Here is a 15,728-nt window from a genome sequence, read left to right as displayed (position 1 = left end):
GAGGAACTTGGGCCGGTAGATTATGAGATTACTTTTGAATGTTGTACGGGTTAGCCTCGTGGATCAAAAGGAGCACGCGCTTGGGAGATTAATAGTTTAAAATGTCATATCTATACCTAGGCAGGTAAAAGGTGCGGCGATCCTCTTGGCAATAGCCGCGAAAGCCATCAGCCGGCAACTATGGATATGGAGATATTTTGAAAATACCATTCTCTCGTCTGCTTTCAGGGGCTCCCCTCTAATGCCGTCTCAAGATCATCCGCGATGCACGGCCCAGTTGGAGACGAACGCCGATTTACCCGAGAAATCGACACGCATGAATAACCACGAGTCAACATCCCGCTCAATATCGCGCCAAGCCAAACTGCCACGCGTTTAAACCACAGCAACTGCACTCCTGGAGACATGGTACGGCCCCGATCGCGAGAGCACGCTCCGCGCAGAATATGGTGAAATCGGGTTCCGTGGTGGATAATGTCATATTTGCAGGAGAAACCACCAGATCTTGGGAGGTTACTATTTTGGCAAAACAAACGCTAGGGGGCAACGGGAATGGATCTCTGGATACTTGGCGATTCTACCCGATGAGATCCTTGGATTAGCCAGCCAGAGCCATTATCTGCCGTGTATATAGAGGCATTCCGCAGCTAACATAGTTGAAAGGAAGATCCCCCTTCTCCTCAGCGGCAAGCTTCACTGCATCCAGTCCCTATCAACCCAAGGTTCTTACTTTCTTTTGGCCAAGTTGCTATACCTTTATTTGATTTCTTGACTATTGTATCAACCCATTTGGCAAGAAAACCACCCCTCGCCACATTTAACCTGAAATATTACGAACCTTGGGTCCCATTACCACCACCATCACCACCACCACCATGAAGACCTCCACCAGTGCAGTCTTGGCCGGCCTTGTGGCTGCTGCCACAGCCGCGGTCCAGCTCGAGGTCCGCTACAGCGACAGGATGGTCGACGTCGGCACCCTGGACCTCATGGAGGTGACCCGCAACGCCATCTACGCCGAGGCGGGCAACGAGCGCTCGATCCTGACGGATCGCACGCACCAGGCCTACACGCAAACGTGCAAGTCGGCCGTCGACAACGGGGCGGACGTGTCTGTGCAGGTCAAGATGACAGGCGCCTGGGGCCGCACGCCCGGTCTCAAGAACAACGAGATGCGCGAGGGCCTCGTGGCCGGCATCTTCGAGGCGCTCAAGCAGGTCTCGGATGACACGGGCTATGAGGTCTACAGCGAGTGCATGGGCGGCACCTGGCAGGAGGGCGTCAAGTACGTGCCGGAGGCGGCGTGCGGCCCGCTGACCACCTCGGGCCAGAAGTGCGAGGAGCCCTGCCGCAGCGCCGTGGCCAGCCCCGGCACCACGCAGTGCATGAAGCACGAGTGGGCCCACCGCGTGCCGTCCATGATGCGCGTCACCGCCTACATCGACGACGCCCTCCAGCCCGACGACCTCATCTTTGAGTTTGCCTCGACGCAAAACGCTCAGGCCGGAGGCTGCGGCATCGTGGGCAAGATTGCTAGCAAGCTGGCTTCGTACACCATCCCCGTCGCTGGCGGCCTGTTCGCCGAGGGTATCACCCTGCTGTGCGCCAACTAGAGGCGATTTTTTTTTTTCAAGGTGTGGTTGTTTATCGCTGGGCGGTAGCTTTAATTTCTGGCCATTGATGGCACATTAGGGATGGGTTTTGGAGTTTTGGTATCTTGTTCGGGGGGTTTTGCAGGCAATTAGGTAGACTTGATGACGAGCTAATTCAGCACTGCGTATTCTCTATCTTGACGCGACGCCTTTCTCTGAAATTCAGCATGCCAAATTATGCATCTCACCAAAGCGACATCAGTCTTTGGCGTCACTCATTGGGCAATGTTTTGAGGTGGTGCTACGAGCATTCATGACGGGACTAGACCTCGATCCATTGTGCATGTGATGGTTAGACGCACTAGCCTCGCAATGATGCCATTGCCTGCAAAGTCTGTTTGAAGATGGCACGAGTGAGCTTCTACTAGTCGGCAGTACGTGATTATGGAGGGCGGATTTTGCTCGCGCGACCATTGGCTACTAGGTTTTGGGGATGCATGCCAGTTTGACACCCGCGATTCCCTCGAGTTGCCCCGCTTTTCCCGCATGGCAGCCGCACTAACTAAATCGTACATAGTAGGTAGGCTTACGTAGGTACATGTGATATCTGATATGTACGATAGGTACCTACCTGCTACGTATATAGTTGTTCTGATGTTATTTTTATTGGACTACAGCCGAGGCTTGACAACCGTAGTTTTTGTTTTATGAACTTTAGTCTGAACATTTTGCTACTGAAAATTGCTCTAAAGCACTTTGTCAGGTGCATGCCTGCTCCACGGGGTAACTTGGGATGAATTCGTCTCAGCTTCCAGATATTTTTTTGATGATGTCATATCTGTACAATGACAGCTTACCGCTTAATTCAGAGCAGCCGACACCCCTGTCCTGTCCTTGTCGTTCTAGGGCGTACTATACCAGCAAGTGTTGCTGAACAAGGCCAAATTAGCCATAGCGATCACCAAGTCTGCGAAACAAAAGCAATCAATCAACGTTTGCACATCTCAGCCGTTTAAAATACCAGCTGAGACCTTATTTTACCAGAGGTAGGCACGCGATCAGCAGGTTCACGTGCCATGTACCGCACGCAAAGCTAAGATTTGTGCCGATTACCCGAGACTAGCTGCCTTGCATGGCGCGATTCAATCACGGATGCGCAAGAAAAACCAGCTCCACAACCAAACGGAAGCCGCCAAGGTCCAAACGTGCATGGTTAACCCCTCCTTGTTTCCTTCCGACAATTGGCGAATAGTCTTGTCATGTCATCGCCGTCATAGGTTCACCCCACCAGGTTCTTTTTTTTCTCCAAATCAGAAAGATTGCTGCGAACCTGTTTTCTGCCGCTACCCGCGGTTTCCAGCTCCTCTGTGTGCCTAAATCTTGTCCCTGTCCTGCCAACAATGTGTCTGCGAAACGCCGTCGGACTTTTCTTATATTTGCATGCCACTGCTTGCAGGCTGGCCTAGAAAGCCGTCAACTTGCTCGTTTGCTACGTCTCATGCTTGTTCCCTTCTCCCCACGGCTCCAACCGCGAGGATCGCTCTCGCAGCAAGCCATATAAAATGTCTGGTCTATTGCACAAGTTAAAGCAGGAGGTCCACGAGCTGAAGGACAAGCTGGAAGGGACCAAACTACATGACGCAAAGATCCACCTAACGCATAAAAAGTATGGAAACTGGCTCGGCAATCTCGGCGCTCGACCACGTCGTTTAATGGGATTAATATGTGCTGACTTGACTCTGGGGCTCAATTTAGACACCAGATTGGCAAATTTGCCAATATTGTAAGTAGCGCCTCTTCCTTGGAATATCCGCTTGGGTGGTCTTGGGGGCGGTGGATACTAAACGAATAAATGACTTGTAGTTCAACCCGGCACACCGGCACGACGAGGAGCACGAAAAGGCCTGCGACGAGAAGCGAACCAAGATTTGCGAATCCCACCGATTTTCCTCCTTCTTCCCCGAGCGAGACGGAAACCTCATCAAGTGGTATGTCGATGGCAGGGACTACTTTTGGGCCGTTTCCGAGGCTCTCGAGAATGCCAAGGAGACCATTTACATTGCCGATTGGTGGCTGTCGCCTGAGCTCTTCTTGCGCCGGCCGCCCTACTACAACCAGGAGTGGCGCCTTGACAGGGTGATCAAACGCAAGGCTGAGCAGGGCGTCAAGATATACGTCCAAGTCTATCGAGAGGTCGAGGCCGCACTGACATGCAACTCGGCACACACGAAGCATGCACTGCTGTCTCTCTGCCCTGAGGGCAGCCCAGGCTATGGCAACATCCAAGTCGGCCGCCACCCAGACCACAACGTCTTTGAGAATGCTGCCGATATGACTTTCTACTGGGCACACCACGAGAAGTTCATCGTCATCGATTACGCCATGGCTTTCATCGGCGGGCTGGATCTTTGCTTCGGTCGCTGGGATAACCACCAGCACCCCCTGGCCGATGCCCATCCCGAGGGTGTTGCAAACGAAGTTTGGCCCGGACAGGACTTCAACAACAACCGCATCATGGACTTTAAGAACGTAGAAGACTGGAAACAGAACGAACTCAGCAAGGTCGAGTACGGGCGCATGCCATGGCACGATGTCGCCATGGGTCTCATCGGGCCCTGCGTGTACGACATTGCCGAACATTTTGTGCTACGCTGGAACTTTGTCAAGCGTGAAAAGTACAAGCGAGATGAGCGCTATGATTGGCTTGAGCTTCGAGGCAGACAGGGAGACGACGAGGACCTGGTAGGAGTGCAGAGGCCGAAGCATCCTGTTGGCGAATACGTTCTGCACCCGCTAAGGCCCGTAGAGGAGAAGAACCTCAACAACCGCGGTACTATTCACGCCCAGGTGGTACGATCCAGCGATGACTGGTCAAGCGGCATCCTGAACGAGAAATCCATACAGAACGCCTACGTCAAAGTCATAGAGGAGGCGCAGCACTACGTCTACATCGAAAACCAGTTCTTCATCACTGCGACCGGTGATCAGCAGTCACCTATCCACAACACCATCGGCCGTGCAATGGTCAATGCGGTTCTCAGGGCTGCAATGGAGGGCCGCAAGTTCCGCATCATTGTCCTAATCCCAGCAGTACCGGGTTTTGCAGGTGATCTGAGAGAAGATGCCGCTACTGGCACGCGAGCCATCATGGACTATCAGTACAAATCAATCTGTCGAGGCGAGCACTCGATATTCGAAGTCATCAAGAAGGAGGGTGTCGATCCGACAAAGTACATCTTCTTCTTCAACTTGAGGTCCTACGACCGTCTTAACAAAACATCGGGCATCAAACAGCTAGAAGAAGAGTCCGGCGTTAGGTACCAGGACGTCCAGCGAGCAGAGGCAGAGGAGATCATGGGTTCGGCCGTGCATGGTACCGCCGTGAATGGTACTGCGGCAGCTCGGGACGGCCGAGACACTCACATGGGACCTGAGGCGGAACAGTTGGGTCAAGGCGAGGCACAGGATCATCTAACAGCAGGGGGCGAGGCCGCGCTTGAAGCGAAACGCAAGTTCGAGGAGGTGCAGCGCAACAAGGAGCAAGAGATCAAGTCTGCCCACTCTGTAGCTCACCATGCCATGGCTGGCACAGGCCCGCTGTCCTCGGAGCTGTGGGAGGGTGAGCCCAAGGATGAGGTGGAGAACTGGATCCAGGAGGAGCTTTACATCCACGCCAAGCTGCTCATCGCTGATGACAGAATCGTGATATGCGGGAGCAGCAACCTCAACGACCGCAGTCAGCAAGGTAACCACGATAGCGAGCTGTCGATTGTTATGGAGGACACGCACAAGATCCCATCCACCATGAATGGCCAGCCGTTCGAGGCTGGTTACCATGCCACCACGCTTCGGAGGTACCTATGGAGGGAACATCTAGGCTTACTGCCGCCGCAGGAGCATGATGCGAGCAAGGACCCTAATGCACAGCCGCCTGGAGAAAACTCGCCGAATGATGTGCGCGATGGCGATGAGACTTGGAAGTTTGTTGAGGACCCGTTGGACGATAAGCTGTGGGAGACCTGGACTGGTCAGGCAACACAAAACACGGACATCTTTAGACACTTGTTCCACGCAGATCCTGATGACCATGGTAAGCTTTATTCCTTTGTTTTGGCACAATACATACTGCCCGTTATGCGTTATGGAAGCTAACATTCGGACTACTCTTTTTGCAGTCAAAACCTTTGACGACTACGATCATTTCCGACCAGCAAAGGGTATCAAGCCCGGCCACATTTTTGATCGTTTCATCCCACCCGAGGATGTTAGGGAGAAGCTCGACAAGATCAAGGGACACTTGGTGTGGATGCCACTTGAGTTCCTTAGCGAGGCGGAGATGGCAGAGACGGGGTTGCAGGTCAACCAGTGGACTGAGAGTATCTACACGTAACCTCAGGTCATGAGGCTGGTTCATGAAGAGCCAAGTTTTGGATTCTTGGGATTTATATGCTTGAATTTTTTTTTCCATAATATAGTTAAATAAGCCTAATCGTATCATGAGCTGATGAAACCTCAAATGATTGTGCTGATCGATTGTATTTACTTTGGCACATGGGGGCTTGGCTATTTCATTTACCTGGTCAGTTATTACCCCCGCCAGTGTAAATCTTTGAAGTGATATGGTATGTCCCTGCTACGAAATACGCCGCCAGCAGCGACTATCGCGGAAGTCTATAGCTTCTTGGATGTAGACGCTTGATCTACTTAGCCTGCCTCCAAGTTTAAAATTGGAACAATAATAGTCCGAATAGATTACCTTGGCTGTGTACACCCTGCCTCTCGGTCAAGCCACCCCTGACTTCACGGCTGAGCCTGTGCTCACCCACCCCAACCCGGATATCTGATAGTATGCCGCGAGGGAGTCATGGTCCTTTTCAGTCCTCTCAGTCATGCCCGGCCACCCGCCTCCCGCGCACGTATACATGCAAAATATTTCGATCGTCCCCTGTCATAATAAACTTTTCAAACAACCTTCTGAGCCCATCTCCTTTCTCCATTGGCGTCATAATCGAGTAATGACCCTTGGGGTTTCTCGACGTCACCCGAATTGCATCAAACTCTTTACCCACCTCGAAGCTCCCAACACGCTTGTCCAGTCCACAGACCCTAGCTCCACCCATGGTAGCGAGGTAGAAGACCTCTTCTAGCGACAGGGCCTTGTCCTTGCCGTCTGTCAAGACCTCGCGCGCATTGCTCGTGATGATGGCCAACCGCATCACTATCAGCATCGAGTTGGACCAGCCGCCGCCGCTGTCGGTGCCCAGGCCGACCTTGATGCCCCGTCTCAGAAAGTCCCGGATCGGGGCGGCCATGAAACCACCACCCACCGTCATGTTGGCGACGGGGCAGTGCGCGACACCGCAGTCAAGCTCCCGGATGCGGGTCGTTTCGTACTCGTCCATGACGGTGCAGTGGGCGAGGATGGACCGGCTCCCGAGCAGGTCGAAATGCGCGTACAGATCGGCCTCGCTGCCGTCGAACTCGGGGAACAGCTCCCGCGTCGCCTCGACCTCCTGCCGAGCCTCGTTGAAATGCGTCTGCACCGGCAGGTCCTCGCGCCTCGCCATGTCGCCCAGGCCGCGGAGCAGCTCGGGCGTGCAGGAGATGGCGAAGCGCGGGGTCAGGACCGGGCGGACGAGCGCCGCGTCGCTGCCGTCGAGGGCGCGGATGTGCGCGACGCACGCGGCGGTCTCGCGGAGGGACTGCGCCGCGCTCTCGTCGCGCAGAAAGTCGGGCGACCGCGCGTCCATGTTGCACTTGCCGACGAGCGCGCGCTGGCCCTGGCGGTGGCACTCGTCGGCCAGGATCCTGGTGGCCTGCTCGTGGCGCGAGCCGTAGTACGAAGCCGTGGTGATGCCCTGCGCGAGGAAGTCGGCCACGGTCCGGCGGTACTGCTCGGCGGCGTAGGCGGCGTCGGCGAAGCGCGCCTCGAACGGGAAGGTCACCTCGGCGAGCCAGTCCAGGATGTGCAGGCCCTGGCCGAGGCCGCGCATCGGCCACTGCGGCGCGTGGTTGTGGGTGTCGACGAAGCCCGGGATGAGAAAGTCGCCTGCCGGGAGGCGGTGGACCTGGGCGCCTGGAGGTGTGGTGATTGAGTCTGGCGTCGTTGCGTGGAACGCCGTGATGGTTCCGTTGGTCACCACAAGCGTCGCATCCTCGTGTATTGCTAGCCTCTCGGGCGTCTCCGAAAAGATCATGGCGCCCTGGAAGACTTGAGTCTGGTCACTGGACTCCATTATATGCTGCTTGTTATCCTTTGTGATGAGGCGTTGCTTATCTGGGGCTAGCTGTGCGAGAATAACCCAAATTTGGCAGAAGGCCGTTGGCAAAGGGATTGAAAGATTTTAGATAACCTGGATCTCGGCTTTTGCTCACCTCAAGGGGCAGATGAGTATGAATGTACCCTATTTCCGACGCTGGATGCTGCGCGGAGATGGGAGGGAGAGTTGGAGGAATGAATTGCACCTTATCAAGCAGTCAATTCTGGTAGCTAACAATCACTTTTGCGAACCCACCCAGTATAAAGCATCAGCACAACGGATGAGAGAGAGGTTTGAGTATTACCTGGTTTCTCACCTTAAAATCCATACGTCCCTTCGAACAGAGATTAACGTCCAACTCGATTCCACTGACTGATGTACCGTAAAACTTTGCCCAGTATTTCAGATACTCACCTCCCCGACCGCTGACAAACGTAGCTATGGAAGTATAAATTGTGATGGATGCCTTTTGTCTTGTTCGCACTTTACACACGGCCTACGGGATCTCGGTGCGGACGCGAACGGTGTGGGGCCAAGCATAACTGACTGCTAACTAATAGAATTGAGTGCGTGATAAAGGGGTCCCGTCCCTCTTGAAAGAATCGATTGGAATAAGGATAAGATGCGGGGGAATGTCGGGCTTAAAAGAGAGGTGGGGGCTTATTGGGCCCCATTCGACACCTCATTGCTATAAAACCATCGAAGCCAGTGATGCCGTTCCCAAACCCCCGACGTCGATCAATGCTCTGTCTGTTCGAGTGCGTAAATACACCTGATCCCCTCCATACATAGCCAAAGAAAACGCCGAATATTTCTCACTCGTTTGTGAGCCTGTAGAGAGTGAGAGAAATGTGAACAGGGGTGGAAATCATCGCTCAAGTCCCAAGGTGCTTCTTTCTTCCTCAGCTAGCTCCGCCGCTTCGGCCTTCTCATTATTGGCATGACGTAGAGATCGGAAGATGTTTTTGCTCCTGGCTAGGTCCCTGAAGGCCGCTTTGGGAGATTGTCTGTTGACTCTTCGCAGGGCGGGCGGACTTTTGCAACAACATCTTAGTTTTCAACCCCCGCCCAAATGAGCCCAAAACGCGGTGTTGTTCAACGGTCAAACGTACCTCGTAGTGCATATTCCATCAAGGCTTCATCGTTGCTCTCGGTGTCCAGCAAGTGATATGCCAGCAAATGATTTCTCAAATAATCCGAATCTGTAGGGTCGGGCTCGTGTTTGATAACGTTGCTATGCTGGCTGTATTATTTGGGCTCTGTTTTGGCTTGGGAGAGTTTACGACGTTTGTTCTGATTGCTGGAAGGTTCTGTTGTTGCTGGCCGAGCCCGTTGTTTATACGAGACTGAGCCTCCAGTCTCATCTGATGCAGCCTGGACTAGACTTTGCGAATCTTGAAATATGAATCTTGTCTCTGGGATTTCTCAGTAGAGAGGCTTGTGGATGCACTTGGTCGGAAAGTTTGCTGCCAGCCGGTTGGTTTTCAGACACGTGCTCATCCCCTTGCGTCAAGGCCTGATGAGCGGGCTGCGAAGGCAAAGCTGATCCAGGAACAGGTTTAGCAGGCCCTTTTCCCTTGATTGCGCTGTTAAGTGTCCTCTTGATTCTCAGCATGGCTTCTCGGAAGCATGCTGTCTCTGCCTTCCAGGCCTCGTTGTCCTCCTCGAGCTTTCTGATCTTTGCGTTTGCAGCTGCCAAAGTATCGAGACTTGAATGATACATATATCAGCGGTGTGACTTTTTCTTGCTACCGTTCCCCTCTACACATGGGTGCTAGGCTTCCGGTTAGTGGTTTGCTTACTTTTGGTCATCTCCATCCCATGTAGAGTCGCGGACGCTCACGACGTAGCGATCCATGCCGAAAGTGGAACTTTTTATGGGGATTCCATCTCGCCCCGTCAAGATGGCCGGCGCCAGCAAAACGACTTGTTCTTTTGCTCTTTCTGCAATGCGGTTTGGCTGTAGTTTATGAACCTCGAGCTCTTCCTTGTCTGGACCTGCTGCTAAGAACCGGTGGGACCCATCTGCGTCTGGAGATGCGCGAGACATGTCGATCAACGTGATAGCAGATGTCCAGAGATTTTGAAAAAAAAAAAAAAAAGAAAAGTAAAAAAGAAAGGTTGACCTTATTTGATTTTCCTCTGTTAAGACGGGAATTGTTCAAACAAGCCAGTTGCGAATGGAAAAAAAAAAGAGCCCGAACTCAAGGGTGGTTGAGACGAATCTGATTATCTGAGTGGAAATAGCTTTTCATCCTTGGGAAAGTAGTTTGAAAGAAAAGTGCAAGTCAGGGGAAAAAAAGCAGACAAGTACCCTTCTTTCCCAAATCCTTAGGTTAGCAATTCTCATGAAACAATTCCATAAAATCAACAAACAAGTCAACAATGCAGAGCTCTTTCTGAGTCTTGTTGACTCACAATCGCTGTCACTTCGTAGTTTGAAATGTTCTGAATCAAGCCTTAGTATCTCAACTATCTACATCCTTAGCTAGCCCTGTCGTTCTGCTGTGAAAAGCGTCTAGCAACTACGCCAGGAATTGTGTCTCCACCACCATGGCATGGCCGAATCAACGAGAGATACGTGTCTGCGTTTTCTTCAAGAGTCGCCGTAGGGCTAGCTTGGGGTGTGTGGTCTGTTTCTGGTGCTAATGCTGGCTCTCGTCAGCGTTCCTGGTCGGTTCTACTTCTCTCGGCAAGTCTTTGTTCTGAGATCTGTACTTGACGACAAATTCAGTAATTCAACGCGGCAGAACAACGATGACCTGAGAAATATTGTTAAAGGAACGCCTATCAAACACTACAAAATCATAATAATAATAAAAAAGAAAAAAAAAAAAAACTACCGCCGATCGTGCTTCATAATCGGCAGCATGGGCCACTCATCGCTGTCGGATCTTATGGAATCCACCGCATCGCCACCCTTCATCATCTTGCCACTCCGCGACGTCCCCCGCATGCTCGACACGGAAAGCTCAATCTCGGAGGTGACGTGGACGTTGTCCTTGGGCGGCGGCGTAGGAGCCTTGGCGGACCTCCGCAGGGTCGGCAGTTTGCCACGGCGGCCGTCCTCGACGTCCTCGCTGCTGCGCCGGCGCCATCTCCTGGGTACGAGGGTCTCGCGCATGTACCGCCTCAGCGGGGTGGTGGTGCCAAAGATGATGAAGATGAAGAGGCCCGGCGTGACGCCCGGCATGAAGAAGATCCAGTCGGCGCTCGCGCGCTCGGGCGACAGGTCCGGCTCGGCGGCGGCCAGGTCCGAGGTGGCGTTGGTCACGGCCATGATCTGGAACAGCGTGTTGGTGACCTCGAAGATGCTGAGGGCGACGAAGCCGATGGTGAAGCGCAGCATCAGCCAGCGGTCCCAGATGCCCTGGCGCTTCCTGCGGGGCGCGGTGCTGGTGACGGTCGTCGTGGTGGTGTTGTTGGCCTTTGGGTCGCGGGTCGCCGGGCGGTGGGCGCTGTCGAGGGTGGATTCGACGCCCGTTCCCGTGCCGTACGTGCCGGTGCCGCTGTCCTCTCCCCAGTGGAGAAACTTGCGTTTCGAGTTGACGTATCGGGCAAAGATGGTCAGCATGAGGATGCAGCCGAACAGGAGGCTCAGCATGACTGTATATTTGCAGGGGTAGGAGGGGGTGGTTTGTTGTTGTTGTTAGCGCACGGTGACACCAGGAATATTTGCAGCATGATGCAAACATTAAAAACACTTACGAGGTAGGTCTGCCAGCAAAATGAAGACGACGAAATCCTCCTGCACTTGAGGAATGCGAAGGAGAAGAATGGTGGTGAGGGGGAAAAGCACGGCAAAGACCTTGCCGCCGCGGTTGATGACGTTGAAGACTTTTTTCCATTTCGAACGGGTGTTGGAAGTTTGCGCGAGGTAGCCAGCCCTGGGGGGGAAAAAAAAAAGAAAAAAAAAAGTTAGTAAAAATATAGCTAGGTATGGGATTTGGGGTTGGTAACTCTTGGTCAATTATTCTCACCAAAACATGACTAATTTGCGTTATAAATGTTAGCTCATCCTACCCGACCTCAAGGGACATATATAGTTGAGCACTTACCACTCAATGCTTCGACGTTATAGCAATAGTATTCTACGCGATCAAAGGGTCCCGGTCAGCCCAGCTACTCTTCTCCTCCTGGGACTGAGATTTCGCGGATCGAACCTACGGATGTAGTACAAAACCAAGCTCAGTCCCACTGAGCCGTTGGCAATGGCGATTTCGGGATTCCCTGGGTGGAGTTTGCGGTTTTCAAACTGCTCAGCGACGAGACTCCGGTAGCGCAAAATATCGTGTGTCTGTTGGAACAGAGAGGCCAAGATGCTGAGGGTAGCAAAGTAGGCAAGCATGGCCACATCTGCAGTTGATCGCGACGAGGGTCGTTAGTTCCCCGCCCCGTCTCGAGACCGCGTTTGCAGTCGGACAACTTACAACTCGTCCTCTCCTGATGCGTCCATGTGAGCCAGATCATCATGGAGCTGGCGATGAGGCAGATGCTGCAGTAGATCATGACGCCTGCCACCGTGCCCTCGGCGCCGGCCGGTACCTGGGATGCCATTGCGGGTGGTTGGTAATGGTACCCCGGTTGCTGACTGACTGGTATTAGGGTATTATTGCTTTGTGGCCATGAGATCGACGTGTGATTTTGCTTCTTTGACCTCTTTGCCGAATGTGGTTCTTCAGTTGAGAGCAGAAGAGAATGCTTCTTCAAAGATGGGTCTCGGGTAGGGAGTCTTTTTTTTTTCTTTTTTTTTTTCTTTCTTTTGTTTTGCGATGTACTGCGACCGTAGTTTTACGATGGATCGTCTGCTCATGCGCCCTATTGTGGATCCCAAGCCTTTTCTGCCAAAAAGAAAGAGGAAAAAAAAAAAGAAAAAAAAAAAAAAAAACGTCCGAATCCTCGGCTTGATCCGTACGGAGACTGGATGGACCTGGAGTACAAAGTATGCGGTATACTTGGTACTCGATAGACGACTCAGCTCAGGGGGGAATGGATACTTGAATTCGATCCGCAGGGTCACCCCAGCGAGGGAGGTGGACGATGCCTGGTACGACAAACGAACGGAGAAAGGGGCGCAATCAACTCAAAACATCATCGGGATCTGCAAACAAGTCGCCGCTCCAAGTTTAAAGCTTCCCAGGCCATCATATATTTATCTAATGGCTGCATGCTTGAATTGATACGTATTCTTGTTGTCGCCTCGGCAGCCGGCTGCAAGGGGCAAGCAGGTAGGAAGCAGACTAGACTAAACTCGCACACTTCTCAAGGGTTCAGCCACCGTATCTACCACTTGCGTATGATATGCCTCTGTGGTGTGCTTGTGTGTGCATGTATGTATGTGCTGTGTTGTGTTGTGTGAGCGGGGCGGTTGGTTGGCCTTCCAATAAAGCGAAGGGTCCCATGGAATAAAGATTCGGTACCAGCCTGGTGGTCGTTGGTCTGGCTTGTCTGGCTTGTCTGGCGTGTCTGGGCACCATAGCTTCTTAACTCTCCATCCTACGTATAGCAGCTTTACCTCTAAAGAGTACGCGGTGTGGGTGGAGAGTCTGTGCGCAAGCAAGCATCCAACCCGTCCCCTGTTTTATCTCCTTCCTATTATAGTCGCTAGTGCCACCTAACCGGGCGATTTTACGTGGTATCGGAAAAACATGTAATGTGACAAACCCCTCAACCGTTGCGACTTGATGGGCGGAAAAAAAAAAAAAAAAAAGCATGATTATCATCTGCAACCACTCGCATTCTCTTTCGACACGTGCTGGAAGGAAAAGCTTGCAGACTACCAAGCCATCAAGATGCAACCCATACAAAAGGACTTATCGCTCCCTACAAGGGAAAAGAAAAAAAAAAAATTCATTAAATACGTGCAGCAGCAGCCCCATATAATCATGTACCTAGTACGGAGAAAAGCCTCAACACATACTCTGTACCCCTCGCAGGCTTTACTTCATACGGAAGTTACAGTCCGAAAAACAGGGCCAGGCCGCTCGCTTAACCAACCATCTTGGTTACCTCCATTTGCGGCCCCCCTCCCCAACTGAACGGATTACAGTACTGTACTTGATGGATACTTTTCTGTCCCTTGACCTTGAACCTACTCTAGTATCCTTTTGGGATTGGATCGGTGGGTGAACCACTCCAGGGACCGATTGGGGGAGGCAAGCCTGGGACGTGTTTCAAGCAGCATTGCGTAAGGCAAACGTGGTGTGATGATATCCACCTTGCCACCACCGCCTCGACAGGCTCGCATAGCATTTTGGTCCTGCCTGATTAGCCGAACTCATCCCGAGCTGGACATGCTACAGTACAGTACTGTTATACCGGAAATACAGGAATGCAAGTTCATGCAAAATCTCCGCCGGATGTCGGAGCCGAATTTGGAATTTTCTTGTTTGAGTAGTGGCTGTCAATCGCGAGAAGCAAAAAACGCAGGTGATTAATGGCTGCAGGTCAACGTATGGGGCATTTCGATATAATAAGTTTTTTTGACTACCAAAAAAATTACAATCAACGTATCCATCATCAGGGACATTACCATCGTGATTAATCCTTCCTGAAACTGCCCCAGACAAGAGGGGAAAAATAAAAATAAAAATCATAAGCCAGCTCACCAGAAACCCGTGCGACCTAATAATTAATACCTATGCGACCATCGAGGCGATCCAAGCCGCAGCATCCTGGGCGTCCAGCTGGTAGTTTTTGTGTGGTTCATTGGTGATAATGCCACCGGCGCAAATGTTATCACCCTCGTGGCAGATGACCCTCCACTTAGAGGCTGGAATATTTGCCAAGGTGCGTTTCTGGAACGGGTCGCCAAGAGTGAGGACTGCAAGGATCAGAAAAAAAAAGAGAGTTCAGTCAGAGAATAAGCCTGGTAGGTAGACATGGGGTTCTTCCCACGAGGGATCAAAATGTCAGACTCACCAGCAGAAACCTTGCTAGCGACTTCCGCGGACAAGAGGCCTGCGGCCCGGTGCACGACCTGTGCGCCCTGGCTGTAGCCTGAGAGGACGATTTTGGTGTTGGGGCAGTTGGATGCTGCCTAGGTGCATTGAAAACATCGTGTAAGCGACGATTTAAGTTTTTTTTTTTTTTTGTTTTTTTTTTTTTTTGTTCCTGTTTCCCCCTTAATTGGGTCTGCTCTTCCCCCTGGCATTCTTAGTGGACATACCGTTACTGCGTGGGCCGCCATGACCTTGCCCCCGTTGGGGTCTCCGCCCAGGATGAAGCCGAGAATGTTGGCCGCGTACGTGACGCCCTGGATTGCCAGCCTCTCGGTACCCACGATGGCGGCGAGGGCGTTGAACATGAGCGGTCCGACGGCCGCAGGGTCGCCGACCTACGTAAAGAGGTGAAGAATGTTGTCAGCGCCTGGGGGCAAAGCATGGAGCGGGAGGTTGGTGCAAGAACAAGGTGCATACGTTTCCGTCCTGCGTAGTTCCGCGAGCGTAGATGACGGTTATGTCCCGGCAGGGCGTGCCGTCTATCAGCTGATTATAGGTGTCGCCCCCATATTGACGGGCTTCAAGGATGGAAGCGGGAGCCGCCACCACCGTCGACAAGATGGTGGCCAGGGTGGCCAAGGCAGCGGAAACCTTCATTTTTGGCCGATTGAAGGAGAGTTATGTATTAGAATAGGACGACGGTGACGACGATGACGACTCCTCCAAGAAAGGGGCTAGGTGCAACACAGGTCCGGGAGAACTGGCTTGATCGTGTTACGCAAAACATCGCAACCCACAGGACGCCAGGAGAAGAAGCAAATGCAGCACTCTTATATATTCACTCATCTCCCAACAAAACAAATCGTAGCAACCAACGAATGTATTACCACAGGCGCTCTTACCTGCGAAACAGGCAGCTCTCAAGGCCCGCAATG

At 52.5% G+C, this 15,728-nt stretch overlaps 6 protein-coding genes across 6 annotated transcripts; 2 read left to right on the top strand and 4 right to left on the bottom strand.

Annotated features, from left to right (window-relative positions):
• Positions 1-875: 875 nt before the first annotated feature.
• Positions 876-1,613, top strand: PpBr36_02624 (uncharacterized protein; the record flags this gene model as incomplete). Its single annotated transcript, XM_029889803.1, has 1 exon — positions 876-1,613. The coding sequence occupies one exon, from the start codon at positions 876-878 to the stop codon at positions 1,611-1,613; it is 738 nt and encodes a 245-aa protein (XP_029753848.1).
• Positions 1,614-3,154: 1,541 nt separating this feature from the next.
• PpBr36_02623 (uncharacterized protein) lies at positions 3,155-5,982 on the top strand (the record flags this gene model as incomplete). Its single annotated transcript, XM_029889802.1, has 4 exons — positions 3,155-3,258; positions 3,348-3,375; positions 3,456-5,682; positions 5,768-5,982. The coding sequence occupies 4 exons, from the start codon at positions 3,155-3,157 to the stop codon at positions 5,980-5,982; spliced, it is 2,574 nt and encodes an 857-aa protein (XP_029753847.1).
• Positions 5,983-6,475: 493 nt separating this feature from the next.
• On the bottom strand, positions 6,476-7,881 carry PpBr36_02622 (uncharacterized protein; the record flags this gene model as incomplete). Its single annotated transcript, XM_029889801.1, has 1 exon — positions 6,476-7,881. Exon 1 carries the CDS (start codon positions 7,826-7,828, stop codon positions 6,476-6,478), a length of 1,353 nt encoding a protein of 450 aa, XP_029753846.1. The 5' UTR covers positions 7,829-7,881.
• A 1,331-nt stretch (positions 7,882-9,212) lies between these two features.
• Positions 9,213-9,902, bottom strand: PpBr36_02621 (uncharacterized protein; the record flags this gene model as incomplete). The annotated part of the gene is made up of 2 exons (XM_029889800.1): positions 9,213-9,561; positions 9,655-9,902. The coding sequence occupies 2 exons, from the start codon at positions 9,900-9,902 to the stop codon at positions 9,213-9,215; spliced, it is 597 nt and encodes a 198-aa protein (XP_029753845.1).
• A 789-nt stretch (positions 9,903-10,691) lies between these two features.
• On the bottom strand, positions 10,692-12,409 carry PpBr36_02620 (uncharacterized protein; the record flags this gene model as incomplete). Its single annotated transcript, XM_029889799.1, has 6 exons — positions 10,692-11,458; positions 11,561-11,739; positions 11,833-11,842; positions 11,911-11,943; positions 12,020-12,208; positions 12,283-12,409. The coding sequence occupies 6 exons, from the start codon at positions 12,407-12,409 to the stop codon at positions 10,692-10,694; spliced, it is 1,305 nt and encodes a 434-aa protein (XP_029753844.1).
• A 2,081-nt stretch (positions 12,410-14,490) lies between these two features.
• PpBr36_02619 (uncharacterized protein) lies at positions 14,491-15,450 on the bottom strand (the record flags this gene model as incomplete). The annotated part of the gene is made up of 4 exons (XM_029889798.1): positions 14,491-14,675; positions 14,774-14,891; positions 15,021-15,188; positions 15,271-15,450. 4 exons carry the CDS (start codon positions 15,448-15,450, stop codon positions 14,491-14,493), a joined length of 651 nt encoding a protein of 216 aa, XP_029753060.1.
• Between the last annotated feature and the right edge of the window lie 278 nt (positions 15,451-15,728).

The sequence above is a fragment of the Pyricularia pennisetigena genome, chromosome 3 (genome assembly GCF_004337985.1).
Source record: "Pyricularia pennisetigena strain Br36 chromosome 3, whole genome shotgun sequence".
In the NCBI taxonomy this organism is placed as follows: Eukaryota; Fungi; Ascomycota; class Sordariomycetes; order Magnaporthales; family Pyriculariaceae; genus Pyricularia; species Pyricularia pennisetigena.
Note: the sequence above shows the minus strand (reverse complement) of the source record. Positions and strands in the feature narration are given on the sequence as shown.